Source organism: Corythoichthys intestinalis, chromosome 6 (assembly GCF_030265065.1).
Source record: "Corythoichthys intestinalis isolate RoL2023-P3 chromosome 6, ASM3026506v1, whole genome shotgun sequence".
In the NCBI taxonomy this organism is placed as follows: Eukaryota; Metazoa; Chordata; class Actinopteri; order Syngnathiformes; family Syngnathidae; genus Corythoichthys; species Corythoichthys intestinalis.
In genome coordinates this window covers 5107785-5127734 of record NC_080400.1, presented here as the reverse complement: position 1 = coordinate 5127734, position 19950 = coordinate 5107785, and the positions used below count along the sequence as shown (strand labels likewise).

General features: G+C 41.5%; 1 protein-coding gene across 3 annotated transcripts in view; it reads right to left on the bottom strand.

Annotated features, from left to right (window-relative positions):
• Nucleotides 1-19950, bottom strand: part of LOC130917927 (high affinity cationic amino acid transporter 1-like) — a 57028-nt gene continuing 37078 nt past the window's right edge. For 2 of the 3 annotated variants that reach the window (XM_057839710.1, XM_057839712.1), the window contains 7 exons: nucleotides 19688-19910; nucleotides 14127-14266; nucleotides 13956-14058; nucleotides 9186-9373; nucleotides 8968-9119; nucleotides 6473-6581; nucleotides 1-554 (listed from right to left, as the gene is read on the bottom strand). In XM_057839710.1, coding sequence (XP_057695693.1) covers nucleotides 448-554; nucleotides 6473-6581; nucleotides 8968-9119; nucleotides 9186-9373; nucleotides 13956-14058; nucleotides 14127-14266; nucleotides 19688-19910 — 1022 coding nt within the window. In that variant the 3' untranslated portion in view covers nucleotides 1-447. The remainder of the gene's footprint in view (nucleotides 555-6472; nucleotides 6582-8967; nucleotides 9120-9185; nucleotides 9374-13955; nucleotides 14059-14126; nucleotides 14267-19687; nucleotides 19911-19950) is intronic. The other variant, XM_057839711.1, reaches the window with a different exon arrangement.

Below are 19950 nucleotides of genomic sequence, written 5' to 3'. Positions count from 1 at the left end.
TTACAAACTTACACTTTTAACTTCTATAAAGGGTTAAAGGTCTTCAGTGATTGGCTGTCCATTGTAGTGGTCCCTCAAAGAAACAAGTGACCGACCAAATTGAGCCAATTGTACAAACTACAATTGCAATTTCTGTTGTCAATATTGTGAATCTTTAAATCATGATTTAAGTACACCGTTTGTAAAGTAACATTAAAATCATGATAGAAAAATGCACAAAATGGTAGAACAATTCAAACATTACATTAAAAGATTAAAAAAAATAGTTGAAAGAAATGAGCTGGTCTTCAAAATGGTCACAAAACAGTCCAACTGGCGCCAGTCTCCACCAAGGTGGCTGCCATTGACGTTTGTTCATGCGCTGCCAGCCCTCCCACGTCAAATGGATTGGACATCTACCCGGGATAAAGTTCAAATGGATGAAGTCATCTGGCCCCGCCCGCTTTTTCACTTTTCAATTTGGTCTCCCCGACCGTCCCGTCTGCCTCCGTACATCTTGTCCCACTCCCCCTGCACGCTGTGGTGAAATCCGTAGCCGAAGTAGATCAGCAAACCTGCAAAATGGCAAAGACAAACAGACCTCACCAGTTTTTTCCTTTTTTTTTTTTTGTAAGATCGCCATTTTTGTTTAGATTGCTACTTCCACATATGAAAGTAGTGCTGTACAATCATAAGCGGATTTTAAGGGGGGGGGGGGCAGGCCCTCCCTGGTGGCCAAAAAGTGTCATTGCATGAAATTGACTTTCATATATATATATATATATATATATATACTAGGGCTGTCAAAATTATCGCGTTAACGCGCGGTAATTAATTTTTTTAATTAATCACGTTAAAATATTTGACGCAATTAACGCACATGTCCCGTTCAGACAGTATTCTGCCTTTTGGTAAGTTTTACAGCAAGGCTTTTTGTGCTGTCTAACAGCGAACTCTTGTGGTCGCTTTGCGACATGGTTTATTGTCTTCTTGCCAGTTCAATATGGCTGCACGACATCTCGGGCTGACGCCTACGTTGTAATGTTGTGCTTATATGATCCTTGGACAAGATTTGTCCGTAAGTATGGTTGTTGTAAAGAATGTACATATTATGTTAGTAAGCGAAATGTTCTATTTTTTGTATGAGACGCTTTTTGTTTAGTGAACCTGTATAAGTGTGCTAAGCTAACGTTGTTGCTAATGCAATGCTTGTGTACTTTTTTTTTTTGTAGTTTTATGACGGTCTAAAGAGGACAATGGTTTGAGGCTATTTTATTAATAAATCTGATGAAAAAGGAAGAAGTCTGATTATTAAGGCGTCGTTCACTAGCTGTCTAGCTTTGGAAAAAGTAGACGCTTCGGAGTGAGGACAGCATAAGCCACGTTTACATGCTGACTTTTTTTCATACCGATTCAAATCATTCCGAATGGAAATTTCACATCAGCTGTTTACATGTCACTTCATCTATTCCGATCCAGCGTTTCCATGTGTCTGCCTTTATTCCGAAAGGACGTTTGACAACTGCCGTCTGACATGCGCAGATTAATCAAAAAGCGTCACGTTGCAAAACATGGAGATCGATCGTCAGATCAGCTGCTGTTCTAACTTTTCGAGTGGAAACAAAACTTCAGAATGACACACCGTTCATTTAAAAAGTTGTGTGGGTGCGCTGTGCGTGTGCTTGGAAGCCATGTTGCATGTGACGTTACTTACGTCACCAAGTGACGTCACCACGTCAGTACGGAGCATGTGCAGAAAGAACGCAGCCAGACACCATTCCGCTTCCCTGTTTACATGATATAATTTGACTTCTAATCGGTTTGGGAAAAGGAATATTCCACCCCTGTGAATCGGAATGAAATTCCATTCGGTTTGGGCCTGTTCATTCCGAATGAGGTGTTTATATGGAACATTTATTCGGTTTGAACAAATATTCCGATTGAAATTGGAATATTTGGCTCCATGTAAACGTGGCAATAGACAGATTTAAATGACAGTAGAGTGAAATGCCCACTACTGTCCTTATGTACCGTATGTTGAATATATATATCCATCTTGTGTCTCTTTCCATTCCAACAATTTATTATACAGAATATATATATAATTTACAGAAAAATATGGCATATTTTATAGATGGTTTGAATTGCGATTAAAAAAAATTTTTTTTTTTTAATTTAATCATTTGACAGCCCTAATATATACATTAGGGCTGTCAAACGATTAAAATTTTTAATCGAGTTAATTACAGCTTAAAAATTAATTGTAATTAATCACAATTGATCGCAATTCAAACCATCTATAAAATATGCCATATTTTTCTGTAAATTATTGTTGGAATGGAAAGATAAGACACAAGACTGATATATACATTCAACATACGGTACATAAGTACTGTATTTGTTTATTATAACAATCAACAAGATGGCATTAACATTATTAACATTCTGTTGAAGCGATCCATGGATAGAAAGACTTGTAGTTCTTAAAAGATAAATGTTAGTACAAGTTATAGAAAGTTTATATTAAAACCCCTCTTAATGTTTTCGTTTTAATAAAATTTGTATAATTTTCAATCAAAAAATAATCTAGTAGCCCGCCATTGTTAATGTCAATAATTACTTACACAATGCTCATGGGTGCTGAAGCCTATAAAATCAGTCGCACCCAAGCGCCAGCAGAGGGCGGCAAAACTCCGTAAAACACAATTAACAAGTGGGCATTTCACTCTACTGACATTTGAATCTGTCTGACATGAGCGTTAATAGCGTTAAATATTTTAACGTGATTAATTTAAAAAATTAATTACCGCCCGTTAACGCGATAACTTTGACAGCCCTAATATATAAGCCTATAAAATCAGTCGCACCCAAGCGCCAGCAGAGGGCGGCAAAACTCCATAAAACATGTGCGTTAATAGCGTCAAATGTTTTAACGTGATTAATTTTAAAAATTACCGCCCGTTAACGCGATAACTTTGACAGCCCTAATATATAAGCCTATAAAATCAGTCGCACCCAAGCGCCAGCAGAGGGCGGCAAAACTCCATAAAACATGTGTTAATAGCGTCAAATATTTTAACGTGATTAATTTACAAACTTAATTACCGCCCGTTAACGCGATAACTTTGACAGCCCTAATATATATTATATATATATTTATATATATATACTGTAAGTATAAGTTGTAAATTTGTAAATATAAGTAAATATATTGTAAATATAAGTTGTAAAGCAGTAAAACTACAACAAAAATGAATGAAATGAACAAAAAAATATTTTTATAATGGGTCAAAATTATTTTTTCGAATAGAACATGTGACTAGCACCTTAGATGGTCATTTACTTTGCATATAATTTTCAACAACAACAAAAAAAGGAAGGGCAATTTTATTTTTAAAACGATTTTTTCTTTGAAAATATTTTTGGGGGATTGAGGCAACTTTTTGGGGGATTGAATGATGAAACAAATGTTCTACCAATAATGTGGCCGAAACAAAAAGGATTGCTTGAACCAAAGAAAACTTTTTCAATGAAAAATTAAGTGTTCAGATGCAAATTTTTCAATCTCAAATATTTTTTCGCATTCAAAAACATTTTCTATGATTGAATTTTTTCTTTTTTTGAATGAAGTGATTTTTCTTTTTAAAAATCTATTTTTTTTTAAGCAACTTATTTTTTGATTGAATAATAAAAGACAAAAACGTCCTCGCCAAAATGTGGCCCAAACACATATCAACATTACTTCAATCAAAAAAAAAGAACAAAAAAAATCCCCCCCCAAAAAAACCATAGCTTTCACATGCATTTTTTGAGTTTCAAATTATTTTTGCATTCAAACACATTTTTTTTATTGAAGTGACTTTTTTTTTATTTAAAAATATTTTGATTGAAGCAACTTTTTTGATTGAATAATAAAGACAAATCTACCTCCATATGGTTCCGCCCAGGGGATAAAATTTTTGACTGGGGTAACTACATTGGCACGACACCGGCAGGCGTACCATATTCAATGGATGAAAAAGTATTGCCTGAGCAGCCCGATTTAGAATTCCCCTCAAGAATGTTGGGAAACAAAAAACACTCATTGTCAACTTATTATTATAAATATTCCTGCAAGTTAATTTTATTGCTGACACTGCGTTTCGGGGTCATCAACATGTTGTGCCCCCCCCCCCCCCCCCCGCCCCAAAAGTCAAACTCCGCCTATGTGTACAATATGACGATTTATACGCCAAAACGATATAAAACGCTCTATCAACACAGAGCTGTTCAAGCAATGCACATTTTGGCCAGCAGATGGAGACCAATTTGCACTGACTTGCCAACTGTACTGTAATGCATGCAACATGTATAATTCACAGACAACACGAATATCAATAGTATTAGCAAAAATTGCAATGGTAGCTAATAGCTATGCTATGGCAGGTAAACACATAAAACACTTCCTGTTGATTTTGGGGCATTTCGGGGTCACTTCCTGTTGGGGGATCACTCCCGGTTGACATAAGGTCACTTCCTGTTGATTCGGGGCATTTTGGGGACACTTCCTGTTGGTGTAAGGTCACGTCCTGTTGATATCAGGTATTTGGTGACATTTCAGGACTACTTCCTGTTGACATAAGGTCACTTCCTGTTGATTTGGAGGCTTTTGAGGGTCACTTCATGTTGATATCTGGTCATTTCCTGTTGATTTGGGGACATCTCAGGGTCACTTCATGTAGCTAAAAGGTCACTTCCTATTGATATTGGTCATTTTTGGGTCACTTGCTATTGATATCAGGTAACTTCCTGTTGATTCTGGGGCACTGTAAGGTCACTTCCTGTTGATATCAGGTCATGTCGCATCGATATAAGATAACTCCTGCCGATTTGGGGAAATTTCGTGGTCACTTCCTGTGGCTAAAAGGTCACTGCTTATTGATATTGAAAATTTTGGGGTCACTTCCTATCAATAACAGGTCAATTACTGTTGATATTGGGCATTTCTGGGTAACTTCTTATTGATTTGGAGACATTTCAGGATCACTTCATGTTGATACCAGGTCACGTCCTGTTAATACTGGGCATTTCTGGGTCACTTCCTGTTGATATCAGGTCACTTCCTGTTGATTTCGATGCATTTTGGGGTCACTTCCTTTGGCTATCATGTCACTTCCTGTTGACACCAGGTCACTTCCTGTTCATATAGGCCATTTCTGGTTCACTTCCTGTTGATATTATGTCACTTCCTGTTGATGTTGGGCAATTCTGGGTCACTTCCTGTTGAAATCAGGTCACTTCCTGTTGATTTGGGTGCATTTTGAGTCACATCCTGTGGATATCGTGTCACTTCCTGTTGACACCAGGTCACTTCCTGTTCATATAGGCCATTTCTGGTTCATTTCCTGTTGATATCAGGTCACTTCCTGTTGATTTGGATGCATTTTTAGGTCACTTCCTTTGGCTATCATGTCACTTCCTGTTGATTTGGGGCGTTTCCAGGATAACTTCCTGTTGATACCAGGTCACTTTCTGTTGATATAGGCCATTTCTGGTTCACTTCATGTTGATATCAGGTCACTTACTGTTGATTTGGGTGCATTTTGGGGTCACTTCCTATGGATATCATGTCACTTCCTGTTGACACCAGGTCACTTCCTGTTCATATAGGCCATTTCTGGTTCACTTCCTGTTGATATTATGTCACTTCCTGTTAATACAGGGCATTTCTTGGTCATTTCCTGTTGATATCAGGTCACTTCCTGTTGATTTGGATGCATTTTGGGGTCACTTCCTTTGGCTATCATGTCACTTCCTGTTGATTTTGGGGCGTTTCTAGGATCACTTTGTGTTGATACCAGGTCACTTCCTGTTGATATTGGGCATTTCTGGGTCACTTCCTGTTGACATCAGGTCACTTCCTGTTGATCTGGGTGCATTTTGGGGTCACTTCCTGTGGATATCACGTCACTGCCTGTTGATTTTGGGGCGTTTCCAGGATCACTTCCTGTTGATACCAGGTCACTTCCTGTTGATATTGGGCATTTCCGCGTCACTTCCTGTTAATATCAGGTCACTTGTTGATTTGGGTGCATTTATGGGTCACGTCCTGTGTATATCAGGTCACTTTCTGTTGATATTGGGCATTTTTGGGTCACTTCTTGTTAATATCAGGTCACTTCCTGTTGATTTGGGTGCATGTATGGGTCACTTCCTGTGTATATCAGGCCATTTCCAAATGATTTGAGTGTATCTTGGGGCCACTTCCTGTGGATATTGGGCATTTTGGGGTCATTTCCTGTTGATATCAGGTCACTTCCTGTTGATTTGGGGACATTTGAGGGTCACAATTGGTGATGAATTGAAATTCGTTCATTCGCTTCCACACCTCCCGCTTCAAATGGATTGGACGTCTGGCACCACCAATGGCGTACAAAAGGCAGTATCTGATCAAGCCATGACGGCAACAAAAAAAAAAGCAACAATTGCTGCTTGTATGTAATGTCTTAAGCACCTATGGACATGAAGATAATGTAATGCAGGTAAGGTCCTGTCATGAGCTGCATCATCAGGTAGGTGTTGATCATCATGCTCACCACAGGTATGAAAGGCACCAAAGGGACCTGCAGAGAGTACACATTAGCTAGTTAAGACTTCATTTTAATGTCATTGCACGGAACATTGCCCCAACCAACATGGCCGCCCAGAGGCCACGTTGGTAGGGGCAATGTAGGGGCCATGAAAGGTCTTTTCATGGTTCTGCAATGAATTGAAACGAGTCTAGCGTTATCAGTGGCAGACAGTTAATTTTAGAGGTTTTATACATCACTTCCTGTTGATTCCAGGTCACTGCCTGTACACTTTGGGTCACCTCTTATTGATTTTGGGGTAATTCCCAGGTCACTTCCTGTTGATTTTCAGTCACTTCCTGCTCATTGGTCACTTCCAGTTGATTTTCAGGCATTTCCAGGTCACTTCCTGTTCATTTTGGATCACCTCCTATTGATTTTGGGCAATTCCCAGGTCATTTCCTGTTGATTTTCTGTCACTTACTGCTCATTGGTCCTTTCTAGTTTACTTCCCATCCACTATGGGTCATTTCCTGTTCATTTCGGGCAATTTGGGCATTCCCATTATCTGGCCACTTCCTGTTGATATCAGATCAGTTCCTCTTGCTTTGGGGACATTTCAAAGTCACTTCCCGTTAAGTCAGGTCACTTCCTGTTGATTTGGAGACATTTCAAAGTCACTTCCTGTTGTTATTTGGCCACTTCCTGTTCATACAACATCACTTCCTGTTGATTTGGGGACAATTAAAAGTGACTTCCTGTTGAAGTCAGGTCACTTCCTGTTGATTTGGGGACATTTCAAAGTAACTTCCTGTTGAAATCAGGTCACTTCCTGTCGTTTTCTGGCCTCTTCCTGTTGCTATAAGATCAATTCCTGTTGATTTGGGGACATTTCAAAGTCATTTCATGCTAATATTAGGTCACCTACTGTGATTTGAGGACATTTTGGGGTCACTTCCTGTCGTTATCTGGCCACTTCCTGTTGATATCAGATCATTTCCTGTTGATTTGGGGACATTTCAAAGTCACTTCCTGTTGATATCAGATCACTACCTGTTGATTTGGGAACATTTCAAAGTCATTTCCTGTTGAAATCAGGTCACTTCCTGTTGATTTGGGGCAATTTTGAGGTCACTTCCTGTCGTAGTCTGGACACTTCCTGTTCATATAACATCACTTCCTGTTGATTTGGGGACAATTAAAAGTCACTTCCTATTGTTATCTGGCCACTTCCTGTTGGTATCAGATCACTTCCTGTTGATTTAGGGACATTTCAAAGTGACTTCCTGTTGTTATCAGGTCACTTCCTGTTGATTTGGGGACATTTCAAAGTAACTTCCTGTTGAAATCAGGTCACTTCCTGTCGTTATCTGGCCACTTCCTGTTGATATCAGATCATTTCCTGTTGATTTGGGGACATTTCAAAGTCACTTCTTAGTGAAGTCAGGTCACTTCCTGTTGATTTGGGGACATTTCAAAGTCACTTCCTGTTCATATCAGATCACTACCTGTTGATTTGGGAACATTTCAAAGTCATTTCCTGTTGAAATCAGGTCACTTCCTGTTGATTTGGGGCAATTTTGAGGTCACTTCCTGGCGTTGTCAGGTCACTTCCTGTTGATTTGGGGACATTTCAAAGTCACTTCCTGTTGATATCAGATCACTTCCTGTTGATCTGGGAACATTTCAAAGTCATTTCCTGTTAATATCAGATCACTTCCTGTTGATTTGGGGACATTTTGGGGTCACTTCCTGTCATTATCTGGCCACTTCCTGTTGGTATCAGATCACTTCCTCTTGATTTGGGGACATTTCAAAGTCACTTCCTGTTGAAGTCAGGTCACTTCCTGTTGATTTGGGGACATTTCAAAGTCACTTCCTGTTGATTTGGGGACATTTCAAAGTCACTTCCTGTCGTTATCTGGCCACTTCCTGTTGATTTGGGGACATTTCAAAGTCACTTCCTGTCGTTATCTGGCCACTTGCTGTTGATTTGGGGACATTTCAAAGTCACTTCCTGTTGAAGTCAGGTCACTTCCTGTCGATTTGGGGACATATCAAAGTCACTTGCTGTTGTTATCAGGTCACTTCCTGTTGAAGACAGGTCACTTCCTGTTGATTTGGCGACATTTCAAAGTCACTTCCTGTTGAAGTCAGGTCACTTCCTGTTGATTTGGGGACATTTCAAAGTCACTTCCTGTTGTTATCTGGCCACTTCCTGTTCATATAACATCACTTCCTGTTAATTTGGGGACATTTCAAAGTCACTTCCTGTTGATATATGTCAATGCAGACTTTAATGGGAATGTCCCTTCAAATGGATTGGTCAATGGTAGCCAATTAGTTTTGTATTCATTTTGTATTTAAAGAGAACATGTGGTATCAGTACAGTATCGGCCGATGCCGTATTGTTTCAAAAATGTTATCGGCGCAACACTACTTTGAAGCTGAGCTTGGCCTTGTTCTGCGGTTGCCTCCACACCACCAGCGTCACGCCCGCGCTGACCGCCGCCACAGCGCCCAAAAAGGCGGGAGTCCACGCCGCGTGCTTGCTCGTCACGGCTACCACGCTAAAGAGGAACGCCAACACCGCTGCCGGTGACAATCACAATCAACCTCACGGCCACCGCGCCCGTCGTCATCGGCGGCGCTTCTCACTGAGGACGACGGTGCAGACCACCACGGCGAACCCGGAGCGAGGAGTGGGCTCTTTGTCGGGTCGGAGCAGGAGCCGTAGCACGGCCGAGCAGAGGTTGTCCTTTTTCTGGATGGTGACGTCACCTTCGGTATCCGCTTCATCCGCGACGGCGCTCATCTCGTAGCTGGTTCTCCTTTCGGGCCTGTACCTTCGGACCAGACGCCATTTTAGAACAGATTTTTTGGTCTTGTTTAGACTCATTGACGGTGGTAGACATTTGGACTTGAAGGCAGCTCGGACGTCTATCACTGTCAATGGCAATGAAACATGATCATTTACTGGTTTGAACATAATTCAACACGAGAAAATTTTCAACTCGATATGTATGCGCAATACTATTTTCGATACGACATACCGTACCCCAGAATTATACAAACAGAAAGTGGTCTGAAATCAACTGGAAGTGACCTGGAGATAGAAGGACAGGAAGTGACCGATGAACAGGAAGTGACCCGGGAATGCTGTAACATCGTCAAACTGAGCAGAAACACAAAGGAAAGTGACCTGGGAATGTTCCAAAACCAACTGAAGGTGGCCCAAAATCAACAGGAAGTGAGTAAAAATGTGCAGATATACCCCAAACTCATAAGAAAGCGACCCATAATTGCACCAAAACCAACCAAAAGGGATCTGCAATCAACCGGAAGTGACTTGGAAATGCCCCAAAATCAACATAATGTGGCAAATGAGCAGGAAGTGACCCGGGAATGCCGCGAAATCACCAGAAAGTCAACAAAGAGTGGCGTGTAAGTGCGTCAAAACCAACAGAAGGTGGCCCGAACTCAACAGTAAGTCAGAAATGAACAAGAAAGTGACCCGGGAATGCCTCAAAATCACAAAGATGTGAACATAAAATACCCTAAAATCAACAGTAAATTATTGAATATTTTCCCTAGGAAGTGGCTCAAAATGTACAGGAAGTGCACCAAAACCAACAGAAACGTGTGAAATCATCCGGAAATGACTTGGAAATTTCCCGAAATCAACAGGAAGTGGCAAATGAACAGGAAGTCATTCTGGAATGCCGCAGAATCGTCACAAAGTGACCCAAAATCAACAGAAAGTGACCTGAAATGCCCCCAAAATAAACAGGAAGTAACCCGGGAATGCTGCAAACTAATCACAAAGTGACTCAAAAACAACAGTGACCAGTAAGTGTGCCAAAACCAACAGAAGGTTGGCCCAAAATCAACAGGAAGTGACCAGGAAATGCCCTAACTCAACAGGAAGTGACAAAATGAACAGGAAGCGACCCAATACGTACAGGAAGTGAACCCAAAATGCCCACAAACCAACAGGAAGTGGCCTGGAAAGTCCCTAAAATCATCAGAAAGTGACTCAAAATCAACAGAAAGTGACCTGTAAGTGCATAAAAACCAATGTAAGTTGGCCCAAAATCAACAGGAAGTGACGTATGAACAGGAAGCGACCCGTTATCTACAGCAAGTGACCCTGGAATGCCTCAATATCAACAGGAAGTGACCCCATATGCACAGGAAGTGAACCCGAAATGCCCCCAAATAAACAGGAAGTGACCAAAAAATGCCCCAAAATCAGGAGGAAGTGACAAAATGAACAGGAATTGACCCAATACGAACAGGAAGTGAACCCAAAATGCCCACAAACTGACAGGAAGTGACCTGGGAATGCCCCAAAACCATTAGAAAGTGACCCAAAATCAATAGAAAGTCACCTGTAAGTGCATCATAACTAATGTAAGTTGGCCCAACATCAACAGGAATTGACTTGGAACTTCTCTAACATCTCTGGAACATCTCTAGGGTTTACAGAGAATGGTCCAAAAAAGATATAATATCCAGTGAAGGGCAGTTCTGTGGGCGGAAATGCCTTGTTGATGCCAGAGGTCAGAGAAGAATGGCCAGACTGGTTCGAGCTGATAGAAAGGCAACAGTGACTCAAATAACCACCCGTTACAACCAAGGTAGGCAGAAGAACATCTCTGAACGCACAGTACGTCGAACTTTGAGGCAGATGGGTTACAGCAGCGGAAGACCACACCGGGTGCCACTCCTTTCAGCTAAGAACAGGAAATTGAGGCTAAAATTTGCACAAGCTCATCGAAATTGGACAATAGAAGATTGGAAAAACGCTGCCTGGTCTGATGAGTCTCGATTTCTGCTGCGACATTCGGAGGGTAGGGTCAGAATTTGGCGTCAACAACATGAAAGCATGGATCCATTCTGCCTTGTATCAACGGTTCAGGCTGGTGGCTGGTGTAATGGTGTGGGGAATATTTTCTTGGCACTCTTTGGGCTCCCTGGTACCAATTGAGCATCGTTGGAACGCCACAGCCTATCTGAGTATTGTTGCTGACCATGTCCATCCCTCTATGACCACAATGTACCCAACTTCTGATGGCTACTTTCAGCAGGATAATGTGCCATGTCATAAAGCTGGAATCATGACAATGAGTTCACTGTACTCAAATGGCCTCAACAGTCACCAGTTCTCAATCCAATAGAACATCTTTGGGATGTGGCGGAACGGGAGATTCGCATCATGGATGTGCAGCCGACAAATCTGCACCAATTGTGTGATGCCATCATGTCAATATGGACCAAACTCTCTGAGGAATGCTTCCAGCACCTTGTTGAATCTATGCCAAGAGGAATTGAGGCACTTTTGAAGGCAAAAGGGGGTCCAACCCGTTACGAGCATGGTGTACCTAATAAAGTGGCTGGTGAGTGTAAAACTACAGTAACATAGCCCACTCACCGATGTCTTGCTTCCTTTTCTCCTCTTCTGCTTTTTGCGAGTGAAGGGGCCCCTTCAGGGAACTCAAACACAAGGCTGGCACTGTCGCACTTGTCGCTGCGACAGTGGAGTAAAGCTGCGTGTGCTAAATCTGTTGGCCCTTTGGGGGCCCCTGCTGGCTGGGGGCCATAGACAATTGCCTGGTTTGCCTAATGGGACGCAATGCCTCTGGTTTTAGTTCGCTAGCAGCTTTGGTTTGGAAAGTATTTGAATTTGACGTTTCAGCCCCGAGTCCCGTAAACTGATAGTGAAGTCTACATTGCCTTGCAAAAGTATTCGGCCCCCTTGAATCTTGCAACCTTTCGCCACATTTCAGGCTTCATACATAAAGATATGAAATTTAATTTTTTTGTCAAGAATCAACAACAAGTGGGACACAATCGTGAAGTGGAACAACATTTATTGGATAATTTAAACTTTTTTAACAAATAAAAAACTGAAAAGAGGGGCGAGCAATATTATTCGGCCCCTTTACTTTCAGTGCAGCAAAGTCACTCCAGAAGTTCAGTGAGGATCTCTGAATGATCCAATGTTGTCCTAAATGACCGATGATGAAAAATTGAATCCACCTGTGTGTAATCAAGTCTCCGTAAAAATGCACCTGCTCTGTGATAGTCTCAGGGTTCTGTTTAAAGTGCAGAGAGCATTATGAAAACCAAGGAACACACCAGGCAGCTCCGAGATACTGTTGTGGAGAAGTTTAAAGCCGGATTTGGGTACAAAAAGATTTCCCAAGCTTTAAACATCTCAAGGAGCACTGTGCAAGCCATCATATTGAAATGGAAGGAGCATCAGACCACTGCAAATCTACCAAGACCCGGCCGTCCTTCCAAACTTTCTTCTCAAACAAGGAGAAAACTGATCAGAGATGCAGCCCAGAGGCCCATGATCACTCTGGATGAACTGCAGAGATCTACAGCTGACGTGGGAGAGTCTGTCCATAGGACAACAATCAGTCGTACACTGCACAAATCTGGCCTTTATGGAAGAGTGGCAAGAAGAAAGCCATTTCTCAAAGATATCCATAAAAAGTCTCATTTAAAGTTTGCCACAAGCCACCTGGGAGACACACCAAACATGTGGAAGAAGGTGCTCTGGTCAGATGAAACCAAAATTGAACGTTTTGGCCAAAATGCAAAACGATATGTTTGGCGTAAAAGCAACACAGCTCATCACCCTGAACACACCATCCCCACTGTCAAACATGGTGGTGGCAGCATCATGGTTTGGGCCTGCTTTTCTTCAGCAGGGACAGGGAAGATGGTTAAAATTGACGGGAAGATGGATGCAGCCAAATACAGGAACATTCTGGAGGAAAACCTGTTGGTATCTGCACAAGACCTGAGACTGGGACGGAGATTTATCTTCCAACAGGACAATGATCCAAAACATAAAGCCAAATCTAGAATGGAATGGTTCAAAAGTAAACGTATCCAGGTGTTAGAATGGCCAAGTCAAAGTCCAGACCTGAATCCAATCGAAAATCTGTGGAAAGAGCTGAAGACTACTGTTCACAAACACTCTCCATCCGACCTCACTGAGCTCGAGCTGTTTTGCAAGGAAGAATGGGCAAGAATGTCAGTCTCTCGATGTGCAAAACTGATAGAAACATACCCCAAGCGACTTTCAGCTGTAATTGGAGCAAAAGGTGGCGCTACAAAGTATTAACGCAAGGAGCCGAATAATATTGCACGCCCCACTTTTCAGTTTTTTATTTGTTAAAAAAGTTGAAATTATCCAATAAATTTTGTTCCACTTCATGATTGTGTCCCACTTGTTGTTGATTCTTGACAAAAAATTAAAATTTTATATCTTTATGTTTGAAGCCTAAAAATGTGGCGAAAGGTTGCAAGGTTCAAGGGGGCCGAATACTTTTGCAAGGCACTGTATATGTACTTATGGGTTAAGAGGGTTTAAAGTTCTCATCTGTGTCCAGATTGAGAGCGAGTGCGTACCTGAGCACCACCACGCAGGCGGCCACCAGCGTGTACGCCAGCAGAGTGCCGATCGACATGAGGTCCACCAGATCCCTCAAGTTGAAGAGCAGGGCCATGGTGGCTGCGGCGGACAGAGAACCTCAACAAGTCCAGAAATGGCCAAATTGAGATTCCCACAAATGGACTCACCTGCTATGACGCCCGACACGATGGTCGCCACCAGCGGCGTTTTTGTGCGACTGTTGATTTTGCTCAAACACTTGAAGAGCAGGCCGTCTTCCGCCATGGCCCAGATGACTCTGGGCATGGGAAACATGGCTCCCAGCAAGCTACGGGCAAAAACAAGCATGTCAGTCAAGCCGGGATTCTCAACTAGTTTTAGTATCGGTAACGATACGGCGATAAAATGACGTCATCGGTATCGGGAAGTACTAAGAAATAATGTGCTGACGCTGTGCAGTATGGAGTCTTCTTTTGTTGACCATTTTCTGGGAGATTCTGACAGAATTACAGGGGTGCCAGTACTTTTGGCAGTGTTTCTCAAAATGGTGATGTACTTTGTATCCCAAAAGGTTTTAAAAAAATAATAAAACAACCATCAGTTAGCGACCAAATTTTTGTTAACTCATTGGCTGCTATTCACGGTGCTAGATGTCCAATCCATTTTGACTGTGAGGGTCACTAAGACCGAGCATTGACAGCAAGTCTTCCCGGTTTGGGGGGCATTTATTAGAGGTGTGCATCGGCACTGCCCTCACGATTCGATTCGATTACGATTCGGAGGGCCACGATTCGATTCGATTCAGCTGGTCACGATTCGGTTCGATTCGGAAATGCATGGCGATGCATTAAAGCCTGGGATGCATTAAAATTCTAAAGCAAAGCATATTTTTTGTGAATCATGAGGCAACACAAGCGGTCAGACATTAAACAACTTTTTATAGGCTCTTGTGTCACCCCTGGTTGAAGTCAAATGAAAATACTTTCAGATATATTTATTTAAAAAAAAAAAAAAAATCACAGCAATTAATTAGTGCTTTGAATGAGACCAGGGCTTTCTTTTTTTTTTTTACACACAGTAGCAGCCTTTCACACAGTGCAACATCTGAACTCTGTGCAAAATCAGTAATTGAAAACAATTAAAAACAGTCACTGTATTTTAGTCACAACGACCCATCAATAAAAATATTCAAGTAAATATTAAAGAAAACGACAAAGAAAATATTGTAGTGCAGCAGCATCTTTATCGCAATATCAATCCAGGGATCAGTTCAGTTGCAAACAAAACAACTAAATTGCAATGTAGAACAAAAGTAAAATGTAGCCCTAGCCCACTATATATGAGCAATAGAGGTTAGATCGGGCCTAAAAAATCCATCCCGACCCAACATGGCCCACTGGTATTGAAGCCTGACCCGGCCCGAGCCCGATCAATTAACTAGATTTGCAGGCCCAGCTCGAAAAACCCGATTTAAAAAAAAAAAATTTATTTGGGAGCGACGTGACAAAAAAACACAGCAGCAGCAATTTTTTATTATTTCTTCGAGTTGGCAGAAAAAACGCAAGTTTTCTATATGTTTAAATAGTCTACACATTTTTATGATCATTATAAAAGCATTTACACAATGAAATAATGCTGGGAAAGTTTAATATAAAAAAAAAAAAAAAACATGCGATTTTGCAGACACACAGAGGAGAATATTCAAAAGGATCACATTTGTGTTGCCTTTGTGTGCATACGTAAAAGTGTCTTTCGTAACGAATCGCGAGCGCCACAGCGGTGAAGAAGAAAAAGCGGGCGGCGCCACTGCATTCATGTGCGCGCACAAGCAAACGCTACTAAATTGCAATGTAGAACAAAAGTAAAATGTAGGCCTAGCCCACTATACAGTATATGTGCAATAGAGGTTAGATCGGGCCTAAAAAATCCAGCCCGACCCGACACGGCCCGCTGGTATTGAAGTCCGACCCGGCCCGAGCCCAATCAACTAGATTTGCAGGCCCAGCCCGAAAAAAAACTTTTTTTGTTGTTGTTTTTTTTGTTGGAGTGACGCGGAAAAAAAAAAAACGCAGCAGCATCAATTTATTTTAATTTCTTCGAGTTGGCAGAAAAAAAGTTTTCTTAATGTTTAAATAGTCTACTTATTTTTATGATCATTATAAAAGCATTTACACAACGAAAAAACGCTGGGAATGTTTAATGTAAAATAAAAACCCTTGGGTTTTGCAGACACACAGAGGAAAAGATTCAAAAGGATCACATTTCTGTTGCCTTTGTGTGCATAAACAAAAGCGCCTTTCGTAACGAATTCTCAGTTGGCAGAAAAAAAACGCAAGTTTTCTTAATGTTTAAAATACTCTACATATTTTTATGATCATTATAAAAGCATTTACACAACGAAATAACGCTGGGAATGTTTAATATATAAAAAAAAAAAAACATGCGGGCCACGGCGTTCATGTGCGTGCACAAACAAAAGCACAATACAGAGAATCTGCTCTCGGTTTTATCCCATTTTTTAAAATATAATTTATTAGTCCGGCGCGGTGGCCCGACCTGACCCGACCCGAACATTAATGCTTAACATTTTGGGCCCGACCCGACCCAAAATAATATTAATCGGGTTCGGGCACAAGATCTAACCTCTAAGAGATAGGACATAACATAACAATGGCTGAAGCGGAGAAAGAGAGAGCGAGAAAGATTATTGATGCACCTAAGACATTGAAAGCAGACATCTGGAGACATTTTGGCTTCTACGAGGTTGGTGGGAAACTTGACCAGAGTTATGCGGTGTGTAAAAAATGAAACATGAGAATAATAATACAAATGGGGAAACCAAATCCGTTGCATCACCGGAATTGCACAGGGAAGATTTTTTAACGTACTTATATATTTTAAAATGCGCTGAATCGATTCGGCTTGTTGCCCGCATCGAATCGAATCATCCATGCCCCGCATCGGGATGTATCGCCGCATCGATTATTGTTGACACCACTAGCATTTATAGGTCATTTCATGTTCATTTTAGAGCATTTACAGGTCACTTCCTGTTCATTTTGGGACCTTCCGAGGACACTTCGTGTTCAGTAACCCAAAACCAGCAGGACGTGATCTGTACTAGTCCTTCTCAAAAAAATTTCATATTGTGATAAAGTTCATTATTTTCTGTAATGTACATATCCCTATCTCAAAAAAATAGCACATTTCATCCGACCAATACAAAAAAGTGTTTTTTAGTACAAAAAAAGTCAACCTTCAACTAATTATATCAGTTATGCACTCAATACTTGGTCGGGAATCCTTTTGCAGAAATGACTGCCTCAATGCGGCGTGGCATGGAGGCAGTCAGCCTGTGGCATTGCTGAGATGTTATGGATGCTTCGTTAGCGGCCTTGGGTCTCAATTTCCTCTTCACAATATCCCACAGATTCTCTATGGGGTTTAAGGGCAGGAGAGTTTGCAGGCCAACTGAGCACAGTAATGCCATGGTCAGTAAACCATTTACCAGTGGTTTTGGCACTGTGATAAGGTGCCAGGTCGTGCCGAAAAATGAAATCTTTGAAATCTTTATCTCCATAAAGCTTTTCAGTAGATGGAAACATGAAGTGCTCCAAAATCTACTGATAGCTAGCTGCATTGACCCTGCCCTTGATAAAACACAGTAGACCAACACCAGCAGCTAACATGGCACCCCAGACCATCACTGACTGTGGGTACTTAACACCTTCTCCCCAGTCTTCCTCCAAACTCTGGCACCTTGATTTCCAAATGACATGCAAAATTTGCTTTTATCTGAAAAAATTACTTTGGACCACTGAGCAACAGTCCAGTGCTGCAGGTCAGTTGTTTCTGCCGCCATTTCAGGTTCAAAAGTGGCTTGACCTGGCGAATGTGGCACCTGTAGCCCATTTCCAGCACACGCCTGTGCACGTTAGCTCGGGATGTTTCTACTCCAGACTCAGTCCACTGTTTCTGCAGTTCTGGAATCGGCCCTTCTCCACTGTCTTTCTCAGGGTGCGGTCACCTCTTCTGGATGTGCAGGGTTTCCTGCCACACTTTTTCTTTCCCGCTGAGGTGCCTTGATACAGCACTCTGGGAACAGCCTATTCGCTCAGAAATTTCTTCTGTGTCTTAGCCTCTTGATTGAGGGTGTCAATGATGGCCTTCTGGACAGCAGTCAGGTCGGCAGTCTTGCCAATGATTGCGGTTTTGAGTAGCTGTAGTTACAGCTACAAATCAAGTCAGAAACCTTGGCGTAATTATTGACTCAGACCTAAAATTTGATAGCCATCTAAAGTCCGTCACTAAATCCGCTTATTACCACCTAAAATATATAACCAGCATTAAGGGGCTTCTGACTCAACAAGACATGGAAAAACGTATGCATGCATTCATTTTCAGCAGATTGGACTATTGCAACGGTATATTTACGGGTCTCGATAAAAAAATCAGTCAGGAAGCTGCAGCTAGTACAGAATGCTGCAGCCAGAGTCCTCACAAATACAAGGAAGCTGGACCACATTACACCGGTTTTGAAATCGCTACACTGGCTTCCAGTGAGTCAAAGGATAGACTATAAAATACTACAAAACACTTAATGGCCTTGGACCAAAATACATGCTTGACTTGTTAGATTCCTATGAGACATCTAGACCCCTAAGGTTGTCTGGAACGGCAGGGTGAGGCAGCATTTAGTTATTATGCTCCTCACCTCTGGAACAAGTTGCCTGAACGTCTGAAGTATGCTCAAACTGTTAGCTCTTTTAAATCAGGGCTAAAAACGCTTTTGTTTAGCAGTGCATATCCATAACTGGCTATATATTTCAATCTACCTGCTTTCTATTCCTCTTGTGCTTATCTCCATTGCTGATTTCAATTATTATTATTATTAGTTTTTGTTATATTTTTGTTTTATTGTTATTTATTTATTTTTATTCTATTTGTGATTACATGCGATCTTTTGTCTTGGTTTTTACGTTGTATTGATTTAAATGTGATTTTTATGATCTTCATTTGATGTAAAGCAGTTTGAATTGCCTTGTGTTGAATTGTGCTATATAAATAAATTTGCCTTGCCTTGCCTAACGAACCAGGCTGGCAGTTTTTAAAAGCCTCAGGAATCTTCCGAGTGGTTTTGAGTCAATTTGTTGATTCAGATGATTAGGTTAGTAGCTTCTTTAGAGTACCTTTTCATGATATGCTAATTTTTTGGGATAGGGATTTGTTTTTTCTTGAATTTTTTGCCAAAATCATCAATATTAAAACAATAAAAGGCTCGAAGTACTTCAGTTGTGTGTAATGAATCTAAAATATATGAAAGTCTCATGTTTATCAGTACATTACAGAAAATAATGAACTTTATAATATGCTAATTTTTTGAGAAGGACTAGTATATGCCCCCAAAATCAACAGGGAACGATCAAAAAATACCCCCAAAATCAACAGGAAGTGACCCAATATCTACAGAAGTGACCAAAAATCAAGATATTATATATTGTAGAATCGCCATCTAGTGAGATCATCATTATCATGAGCCTTGTATCGTAAATCGTATCGTATTATGAGGTACACGGAGGCTCCCCACTCCTAGTGACCAGTGCTCCTTGTTTTACGACGGTGTGTGTAAGTGGCGCAGCTAAAAACTAAATCTCGAAGCGTACGTATTGCTACGATGATGTCATATTAGTGCCGTTCCGGTATCGGTTCAAGAGTATGGAGACCCCTGGTGGAGAGCGAGGATACTGACCTGGTGGAGAGGGCGCAGAGGGAGCCAGCGCCCACGACGTTGGTGGCTATGGGCCAGCCCACGTGGGTGAAGGCCTGAGGTAGCGGGCTGTGTTCATCCAGCAGGTAGTAAGGCATGAGGATGGTGAGGGCGGTGGACACGCCCAAGTACATCATCAGGCAGATGAGCAGCGAGCTAACGATCCCCACGGGGATGGCTTTCTGCGGGTTCTTCACCTCCTCGCCTGCAACATTCAACCATTTACAGCTATCAAACAGGCGGCC